The sequence below is a fragment of the Chrysochloris asiatica genome, unplaced genomic scaffold (assembly GCF_000296735.1).
Source record: "Chrysochloris asiatica unplaced genomic scaffold, ChrAsi1.0 scaffold00051, whole genome shotgun sequence".
NCBI classification, from domain to species: domain Eukaryota; kingdom Metazoa; phylum Chordata; class Mammalia; order Afrosoricida; family Chrysochloridae; genus Chrysochloris; species Chrysochloris asiatica.
This window is the reverse complement of record NW_006408569.1, coordinates 5,717,003-5,727,371: the sequence shown is the minus strand read 5'-3', so window position 1 is coordinate 5,727,371 and position 10,369 is coordinate 5,717,003. Positions and strand designations below refer to the sequence as shown.

General features: G+C 42.8%; 1 protein-coding gene across 2 annotated transcripts in view; it reads right to left on the bottom strand.

Moving 5' to 3' along the window:
• Positions 1-919: 919 nt before the first annotated feature.
• ENOX2 (ecto-NOX disulfide-thiol exchanger 2) overlaps positions 920-10,369 on the bottom strand; it is a 221,038-nt gene continuing 211,588 nt past the window's right edge. For both annotated transcript variants that reach the window (XM_006862822.1, XM_006862823.1), the window contains exons 11-13: positions 7,788-7,896; positions 3,712-3,797; positions 920-1,524 (exon numbers count right to left, since the gene is read on the bottom strand). In XM_006862822.1, coding sequence (XP_006862884.1) covers positions 1,393-1,524; positions 3,712-3,797; positions 7,788-7,896 — 327 coding nt within the window. In that variant the 3' untranslated portion in view covers positions 920-1,392. The remainder of the gene's footprint in view (positions 1,525-3,711; positions 3,798-7,787; positions 7,897-10,369) is intronic.

The following is a 10,369-nucleotide window of genomic DNA, read 5'->3' as shown; positions in this document are numbered from 1 at the left end:
TACTTCTAGTTGTCAAGGCTGAAGGATTCCCATCTTCTTTCTAACATACTGGTAACTCCGAGAAATACACTGAGATGACCACTGAACGCTCACACAGAGAGTAACACAGAATGCAAAACTAAGGTATAAAAAAGAATATTTATTTTTGAAAAATACAACTTTGAGCACTACTGACATCTCATTTAGAAAGTATCCCCCTGAAATAGTCGCCATTGGTTTTGCTTACTTAGTACATTCTCTTATGTGTTATAAGCACCATCACCAAAAAAGAAAACTCTCATGAAAGAAGACCAACTCTGTCTTGAGATATGACCTTTCCTTTCCTTTTCTTTTCCACCAAGCAGAATTTTCTGACTGGCACACTCATTCTGCCATGGCAGTCTGCTAATGGGCACCACCCAACTGGAGATGTTTCAGCACCCAACACTCTAGATGGAACTGACCTATTTGCAGGAAGCCACACACACCTGGGCCCATTATTAATTACTAAGAGGTCTCCATTAACACTCACTTGGACTCTTTGCAAACATTCAGCATGAAGTAAACACAATATTTACAGCAGTTCATGGTTTGCAATTCAATACACTGACAGCAGAAAAGGGACCAAACTGGCTTTGTAAGTTAGCCAGAGGGAGTAAGAATATTAAAATAAGTCTCTCCTGCTAATGTGTGTGTGGATGCATAGAAAACTAAACATGCCTTCCTTTCAAAGCAGACTATTTACGAGGTGAGTCTGAATAGCACGTACATATATGCCAGTCATATTGGATACTTATTTTCTGCGAATACATCTCAATTTATTTATTTTTTGAATTCTGAAATTGAGTAACTGGGGAACATTTGTCAATGTTTGCTTCATAGTAATTGAGCAAAAAGCCACAAACCAATGCTTTGTCTTTTAAAAGGTGACTGTGGCCAAGGATTGGAAAGACAATGTCAGCAATACAGAGTAGTTAGTGCTCCTGGATCCCTCTAACCAGTCCCAACATTAATCTTAAAGAAGCTTTGAAACACAAATCACATACAAATCACCAAAACATCTCAGTTAACAGTGTTTGAAAAATAGCAAAATCTACAACAGTAGTACAGACACCGAAAACACTCTTTCGCCTCAGGACTTCAATACTACTAATAAAAAAAGACAACCAACTGACAAACAGGGGAGGGAGTTACAGCACTTGAGGTTTGAGTCAATTTCTTTTTTAGGGCCTGTGGCATGAGGTTCTGTTCTAGGATCCTTATTTTAACTCAAAAGATAGCTCAGGAATGAATTGTTAAAGTTAAAGCAATTTCTACTTGAAAACCATTGAAAATACAAATTGCGTTCTAAGTTTGCCCAACACGCTTTGTTTTTCTTCTTTTTTTTCAGGATCCCAAGTTAAGTGAAGGGATTTAGGTCAGCTTCAAGCCCTCAAAGCCACAGAATTTCCATCTCTTCTCCAGGCTGGCTCCAACTCCCGTCAGTTCTTGCTTGAACGTATACTGGAGTCTACTCATGAGACTTTCCACGTCAGTGGTACAGATCTGTGGGTCAGAGAAGAAGGACATCTCTAATCAAGACTAGTTCCACTTTCCTACTATGCACTGTGCTTACGATGCGATGCGGCTCCCTTCAGCCTTCAGAATGCTGGTATGTGTGCATGTTGTGAATGTAGGCTAACCCACTCCCCCCCTTGGTGCATACGTGTATGTGTTGGGAGAGTGGCTTCCAGACAGCAGCACATTCATTCCTCTGCTGTGACTGGAAAGGGCTGGTGTCAGCCGTGTGGGGGGTGACTTGGATTTGTAGCCAGTTTGACTGACAGCTGATCAGCACTGGTAATGCTCAGCGCAGGCCCAGGGAAGCTGTAAAGCCTTGCAGGAGGGGCTGGAGGAGGACATAGCTGCCACCAGAGCAGCATTCTTCACAAGCACAATTTTTGAGTTTACACAAGAAAAGTGACATGGCCAGGACTGTTCTGTAGCCCTCTCATTCATTAGGGTCCTGCTCCTTTCTGCCCCCAATCCAGGCAAATCTGCAGACCCATTTAGGGTGGTGAGCTTTACCTCAGGTAGCTCCCTTCCCAACGGTGAGCCTGGACACCAGGGGATCCCTAAAGAATCCTACTGTGGCTGTGCCATACTATTCCTGAAGTCAGAGGGAAGGGCACCCATGATTCTGTTGGGACCACTGCAGGCTCCCTTTGAGAGATCCTGGAATGCTTTCAGCCTGGATCCAGGTAAGTGAAAAAAGCATTGTGGAACATCATACATAGAATAGCATCTCCACTTCAAAAATCATAAATAGGTAATGTTTATACATTGTTGTTAAGTGCCATCAAGTTGGTTCCGACCCATAGCAACCCCGTACAGGATTTCCAAGGAGCAGCTGGTGAGCTTGAACCGCTGACCTTGCAGTTCAACCTGACTTTGCAATCCAGTGTATTAACCCACAGTGCCACACCCACAATATGGGTGCAACATATACATAGAAAGGGGTCTGAAACAAGATATGGTACATTTGTTTGCCCTGGGCTGTAGCTGGGGGCAGGGATGGCATTTCTCTTTACTGTATTTTGATATTGCTTACATCAGCGTACATGCATATCCCTTTTGCAATTATAAAAAGAACTTTTTATTTTTTATTTTTAAAAAGAACTGCCATGGAGTTCAACTGCCTATCATTCCAACTGACCACTTGGTTTTCATGCTCCTTTTCTAGCCTCCCATCACTGCCAAATGGGCTAGTTAATTTCAAAAGAGCAGCATTTCCCAGAGAGACAATAAGGGGGGCTCAGTTATGGTTGACTTAAGTGGTTGCTAGAAGTAAGAGCAAATGCTGTCTAGGAGGATGTATTGGCTCAGCTGGAACCCGGTCCAAGCCCTAAGAGAGGCTTGCGCCTCTATAAGAGGACATTCACGGACATGTTTTCACATGTGAAATGTTGAGTCTGATCCATGAGTTAGGTTTAACTGAATGCTGCTTCTTGAAAGAAAAAAAAAAAAAGAAAACATATCAAGAGCTTTTTCATTCTGAGGAGTCAGGAGTCCCTTGTGTCTCCAAGTGGCATTCGTGACATATAGTGAATTAGCACTTACCCTTGCTCCAAATGTCCCATGAGTTTCCTCAAAGGATTTTTAAGTGCCACTGAGTCGGTTCTGACTCACAGCGACTCTGTATAGGATTTCCGAGGAGCAGCAGCTGGTGGGTTTGAACTGCCGAGTTTGTAGTTTGCAGTCCAGTGCTGATCCTACGGCTCCACACCAGGAGTCCTCAAAGGATAATATCCAGAAAACAAATGCTCCATGAACTCAGTGGGGAGCAAACAACCTGGATTCCAGAGGCATCTCCGATCGTTGTGTAGTCTTGTGTGTGCCTCTGCCCTGACTGTTTCATAGTGGATAATGGTCGGGGAGGTGACTGAAACAGCACTTCGAATTTAGATACAAATTTATTGGTGAGAACACTGTTGTTGACTAATTTGTAAATTAAGAGAAAGGGAGAAAATTCTTCTAAGATGGACCCTGAAAGTAGGTAGGCTAGCCAACTTATCCCCTCAGTCCTGGGCGAGCCTACTTGTAAGCAAGCAGCTCTACACTGAATGTCAGAGAGGAGGTGAGGGCAAGTTTCCTCAGAGCAAAACTTAATGAGTGACTTAACTGTGATTGAGAGTAAAGGTCACCTGTTCACCTGTAGGGCCCTTTGCATCCCCGTCTCTCATCTCCACATACCTTAGTATCAAGACGGTGCAAGTAGGAACAGATGTATTCGATGCTTGCTCCAAATGGGTGCACGTGAAGGAATGTGGCGATAATCCCTAGAGAGACAATACGATGGAGGTTACGCATGATAGAGAATGTTGTTGTGTTGTTAAGTGCCGTCGAATCAGTTCCGACCCATGACGACCTTGTATAGGGTTTCCAAGGAGCAGCTGGTGAGCTTAAACCTCCAACCTTGCAGTTCAAACTGACTTTGCAGTCTGACGCATTAGCCCACAGCGCCACACCAGGACTAACTTCTATATACAACACATTATGTTGTTATCAAGTGCCGTTGAGTCAGTTCCGACCCATAGCGACCCTGAACAGGGTTTCCGAGGCTGTAAATCTTTACGGGAGCAGCTGGTAATTTCAAATTGCTGACCTTGCGGTTCGCAGCCCGATTCGTAACCACTATGCTACCAAAACTACTTACAACACACTATAGAAGGCCCTATTGTCAGTTTAGATCTTTCACTCAGGTAATGGTTACAATCCTGTGAGGTGGGTATTACCAACCATCCTCACTTCACAGATGAGGGCACTAAAGCTCAGAAAGACAAATCTGACAGTTTAAGCAACTTGCCCAAAGTAAGTGGCAGCGCTTGGAATTTGAACCAGGACAGTTTGGCTCCAGAAGTAGGGTGACTGTGAGCTTAATCATCCACACATACTGACTCTGAAGACACTACACCACACACACACAGCAAAGCTGGCATTTGAGGAGTCACTTGTACCATTCCCGATGACTAAGGACTATTTGAGTTCTAGAACATCAAAATGCATTTAGATTGCTGAATCACTTCAGCTCTAGAGTATGGCAATGAATATAGATTGTGCTGAGATTCTGCAGTTCCTTTGTAGTTAGCCTCTTCTGTGTTAATCATGTCTTACTGTTGTGGCAAATGTCTAAGTCATGTACTTTAATTAACCCACTGCCTCTCACAAGAGAATCTGTGGATTCAATTTGGATTTTAGTTCTGGAAAGAAGAGAAAAACATTTCACTCAGGGTTGACTCAGGTGGTTGCTAACATTTTGTACTTGAAGCTCAGAATTTCTTCAAGGAGCAGACTTTTCTAACAGTTTATAGGCTCCAGGATTGGGCTTCATTTCCACTCAGCATAACTCTGGGGTGACTGGCAGCTCCTCACACTGCCTTGATTGTTCTGACCATCAGGTGAATTGCTCTAGTACTTCTTTGTCTGGCAACAGCTGGAAAAGAAATTGTTCACCAGCCTCCTATTTCTTTGTTTACATTGTTTGATTCATCCTCTTTCATACAATCTTAGGTACATCCAACAGACCCAGAATTGAGTTTGCTGAGAACTGCTAGGAAATTAAAGCTACATTTGATTAAGTTTATAAACTAAAACCTATCTGTCCCTTTAAGAGACTGACAAAGAATACGCACACATTTTCATCTCAGCTTAACGTTCAAATCAGTCTTTCTGGAAAATCTTCCAAATAACAGAAAGCAAGGAGGAAGGGGAAGGTCAAGGAGGAACTGGAGGCTGGGTTCAAAATCGATTCAAAATGGTGGATGCTATTAATCCCAGTAACCATCAAGTTGATCCCGACTCATGGTAACCCCATACATTTCAGAGTAGAACTGTGCTCCATAACGTTTTCACTGGTTGCAATCTTTTGGTTAATAGCTAAGAATGATTCCCGACTCATATTGACTGTTTTCGAGGAGCAGATGGTGGGTTGAACCACTGACCTTGCTTATCCTATACCACCACACTAGGACTCTATTACTGTTTATAATACTACTTTATTCTTAAACAAGTACGTAAATTGAATGTCTTTACTCTGATTCTGGGAGTGTAGCAGCTCCATAGGCTGTGAACCATAAGGTCGGTGGTTTGAGCCCACCAGTTGCTCTGTATGAGAAAGATGAGGCTCTCTGCTCTCACTGAGATTTCCAGCCTTTGTACCGACTCAATGATACGTAGCACCCCCCCCTCCTGATTCTAGGAGCCCTGTTGGCGCAGTGATTCAAAGCTCAGCTGCAATCAAAAGGTCTGTGGTTCAAACTCACCAGCTGCTCCATGAGAGAGAAATATATGAAAGTCTGTTTCCATAAAGATTTCCAGTCTTGGGAAACCTTTTGGGGCAGGTCTTCTCTGTCCTATAGGGTCTATGAGTCAGAATCAATCTGATGGCAGTGATTTGTTTTTTAACACTAATTATAGCTGGGAAACTTAAATTCTAAAGAAAATACTTCATGTTCCAAAAAATTACAGATGCTATGGCCAACAAAGGCTGCTAAATGCCAAGAAATAACTCTGTAGGTTAAAAAATACGAAGCTGTTTTTATGGGTTCACACCTAAAAGAACCAATTAAAAAACTAGATTTTACTTTTTCTCCCACCATCCCCAAACAACTTTCTTTTAAAAATCAAAAGAAACACTTATTCTAAAGGCTTATTCATTAACAGAGGCTTCCTTCTACCTCGCGCTCTTCTTCTCTGACAGGTCTCCCTGTTGCCATGCCAATTTGTTAAAGAACTTTGAGTTGGGAAATGGAAATAAGTTGTCACTTTTCTGGAAGACTCGTGGCAGATCCCCTGTGCATCTTTTATTAACATATCAGAGTGTTAAATCTGCGTCTCCTAGTCATTGCTGAAGAAGGAAGATCTAGTTAAGCAATGTGGGGAGGCCTCTGGAGGCTGAGGTTGGGGCTACTGTGTGGCTCAATTTCCTAGAATGCAGCGGGGATGATCTACCTAGGCCCATGAGCAGCCACATTTAATGTTAATGTCTGCGTATTTTAGGACCTCGATCTGCCACTCTTCCTCGAATGGAATCTGAAGTCAATGGCATTTGTGGATAGTGATGTCGGAGTAAAATGGCTCCTGTTTATTGGGGATTGATTTCTTTTGGGTCAGGCAACTGAGTGAAATGCTTTCTATGAATTCCTGTGTTTAATATCCCCAACCATAAGACTATTATGCCCATTTTGCAGAAGAAGGCAAAGGCAGGGTCAAGATGGGAAGCCAACTCTATTTGATTTGTTAACTATTTGTGCTACCCTGTCTCTCTGAATGAATGAGTTTTTAAAATACGGGTTTTTGGATGATGTGGTTGAGAATATACAACAGTTTCTGCAGGTGCATTTCAGTGACACTGATGAGATTCTTGGTGCTGTGCAACCATTCTCACCCTCCAATAACATCAACTCACTGCCCACTAAGGTTGCTATCTAATCTTTCCAGTTGCCAACTGGATTCCCTATGGTGGTGGTGGTTGTGTGCCATGGAGTTGGTTCATAGCAACCCTGTGAGCTGTACAGGGTTTCCGAGGCTGTAAATCTTTATGGGAGCAGAAAGCCTCATCTTTCTCCCGTGGAACAGCTGGTAGTTTCGAACTGCTGACCCTGAGGTTAGCAGCCCAATTCATAACCACTATAGTACCAGAGCTCCTTTTGGATTCCCTATAGATAATTCTTAAAAGAGTCCAGTGCACAAGGCAGACCTTATTTTTACTGGGCGCACTAAACTACTATTTCTTTTTAAGAAGACTTCAGGGGAGTATTTCTGGTTTAGAGTTTGACTGAGTGCATTTTTATAAAGCACGAGCAATTCTAGCCTCTATCTCACCAGAGCCCACCACTGTGTCATCTGCCAGTAACCTGGAAAAACTCAGGACACCCCCACTGCTTCCAAAGGCTCCCTGCCAAACAGAGTATGCACTAGCCCTATGCGTGGGAGTAAGAGGGTAAAACTATCCTTGCATCGAGATAAACAAAAATCTATAAAGTGTTTCTCCAGCTAGCCCCCCACTTAGCATCGTGCCTGTACGACCACGCTTGATGTGGCAGTGACCACAGGGAGCCTGAAGAGCTTGGTTGGGGCTGGGAGCTGCTCTTCGCATTTTTAGTGAAATGTGTGCTTGATTTTTTTTTTTTTTTTTACCCTGTTGTCAGGACTCTGGGTTCTTGTGCTGCTATGTCTCCTCAATGCTTGGCACATTGTAGGAATCTGGGGTAAGCCCTCACCCCCCTCCACTGACCCCTGCACCTTGGATGTATGTGGTGGCTCCTTACCCACGAGCAGTGCTTCACGTTCGGAGTTGATAGGACTGCTGTTGAAAGTCTGCTCAAGAGGGTAGTCGCTCTCCTGGCTTGATGCACAGAGTCTAGAAGCACAGCTTTCCTGTGGAAATAAGGTGCTTTCTGGGTCAGTTCCCCTTATTTACTCACTGCCTTAGCTTAAATGAACTTCTTAACACAGGACCACTAAAGCACTACTGAGAGGGAAGAAAGGAGCATAAAGAAGAAAAGCATCACAGAAAATCCAAAACTCACTTGACTTTGAAACACAGACACATCTAGACCTCATCTTCACGGTTTGCTTCCCCTGCCTTGATCATTCCTGACGGAAGTATTCTGTGGGACTAGACCCAACATTTGCTATCTATTAGATTGCAGTTATATATGTGTTATCTCCACAGTACAGATGAGGAACTGAACTTCAGATAAGTTAGGTAAACTGTCTAAGATCACACTGCTAGGGACATGGGTTTTATCCCAGGTTATACACTGTTAAAAGGACCATTCCTCATTTAATTTTAGATTGCCACTCTGCTAAAGGTTAAGTCCCACAGCTCAATGGAGAATCTATAATGTAACTATCTATCCGCTCATGGGTGAACCAAAAATTAGAGCTCGTATGTACTAACTCTCCCTTCTCCCTGATAAGGACATCATCAACTTGGATATTCCTGAATTTACAGTAAGATATAACCATAACCAAAACCATCATTATTCAGTGGCCTTCTCTGCTGTTGGAAGGTTTTTTTGCTCTCTCTTTGTGAGCATAACAGATATGTTTCATAAGAAATCCTTGGTGAAATCGACCAGCAATCAGACTGAAAAATACCTCCTGAGTTTTCATGAATCATCCTTTCTCTCTCTGGACACTGAGAACATCTTTTCTATATTGTAAATGTGAAGGAAGTGCCTTCAGCAGCAGGAAAACAAGAAGTCACTGCTTTGGTCTCAGTGCTGTTGTAAAGAAAATGCTGGGCGAATGCTGTCATTTCTTCCTTTCTGCAAGCCCTCAACAGGGACAGGAGTCCTTCTGTTTCCTTTAAAGATGCCTTCGAAAGCTTCCAGGTGGTTGCCCCAGAACAAAATGGACAGTGGAGGCTGCAAGACATGTTGTTTTGTGCATTTACAGGCTTCCTATCTCTCTAGTCAGAAGGGAACCCTTTCTTGATGGCCTACTCAGTCTTTGGCCTTTAAATTCCAATCCAGACAGTAAGCATAATGCCAAGTTTGATTTAAACTGCTGCACACTCCTAAGCCACAGGCTTCACATCTGCTTCCAAATCCCCTTAAAAACATTACATGATCCAGTAAGCCATTTCTTACGTGTGAGAGGTGAACAGATTGGTGTTGATTTAAGATGTGAAGATATCCCGAATAGAAATGGAGTCTTTCTTAAACCTGTCTTGGAATTTTAAAAATTCGAAGGTCTATGGAAAGGATGCTTCTCACCTTGAATTTCACTAGCAGATTCAAAGCACTGGTCCTTTCAGCAGGAAGACAGATATAAGTCACATTGTTAGATGGTAAAACACTAGCAATAACTCACACTGTGGTTTACTGTCAAGCAACCGAAACAAAACCAAAAATGATGCCTCCTTACCAAAACATAATTGCTTTCTTTTCAACCTGAAATTATTTTTGCAGTCTAAAATGATGGTACTTTGCTTGCTAACCTAATTGTGTCAGGTTGAAATATCTGGGTACAAAGCAGCTTCCCAGAGCAGATCAGTGTATAATGAACTGTCAAGGACTTTCTCCGAGAGAAGCTTTGCTTCAAATAACAGGCAGAAACATACTCTGACTCTCGGTTTCTAGTATCTTCAGTTTCAGAAGGGGGAACACTCGGTGGGGGCACATTGGATCCCTTTTTTCTTAAAATGCTTTTTTAAAAAAAAATTAACAAAATGGAAAGCTGTTCACAGTAAATATGTCCTTCAGTCAAATTTGGAAGTAAATGTTAGTGAGTCTGAGCCCAAGCCATTAAACGTCTTATCTGTGGTCTTCTGGCTGCACACTCCATTTACGCAGGAAGCAAAACAGAGCTCTGTAGCAGCTCTGGGCCATTTTAGAAGCTCTGATAGTTTGAGCAAAGTCCTGATGAGAAGCAGAGCAGCTTTGACACTTTTCAATTAAGTGCTTGATAAATTAATTTCTCTGGGATTGTGCTCGTTTCTTTAATAGCACCCACAAAACTGGAAAGCGAGTTGGTTTTATGAAGTGGAAGAATTAAAAGCATATTGCTAATGGCTTCCAGAAGAAAATGCTTTCAATCATTTGTTTCAACGATGCCAAGGTTGCCCATTCTTCTCAGCACTCTGGGGGAAGTCACTGTGCTGGCAGACGGACCCGGGGCCAGTCGGCACTGCATTTTCCTGGGCTGAGCACAGAAGATCAAGAGCAGGGGTTCCGCAACAGTCTTGACATCTGGCTCTTGGTTCACACCCCTAATCATGTCTTCCTTCCCAAGACATTAAAATCAAGCAGTTCCGGTCAACTGTTAAGTTCCGGTTATCGTTTTCAGAGGATAACTTCAGTTGAATGTTCAGGCATAATGGAGATGGGAGAGTGTTTCAGCA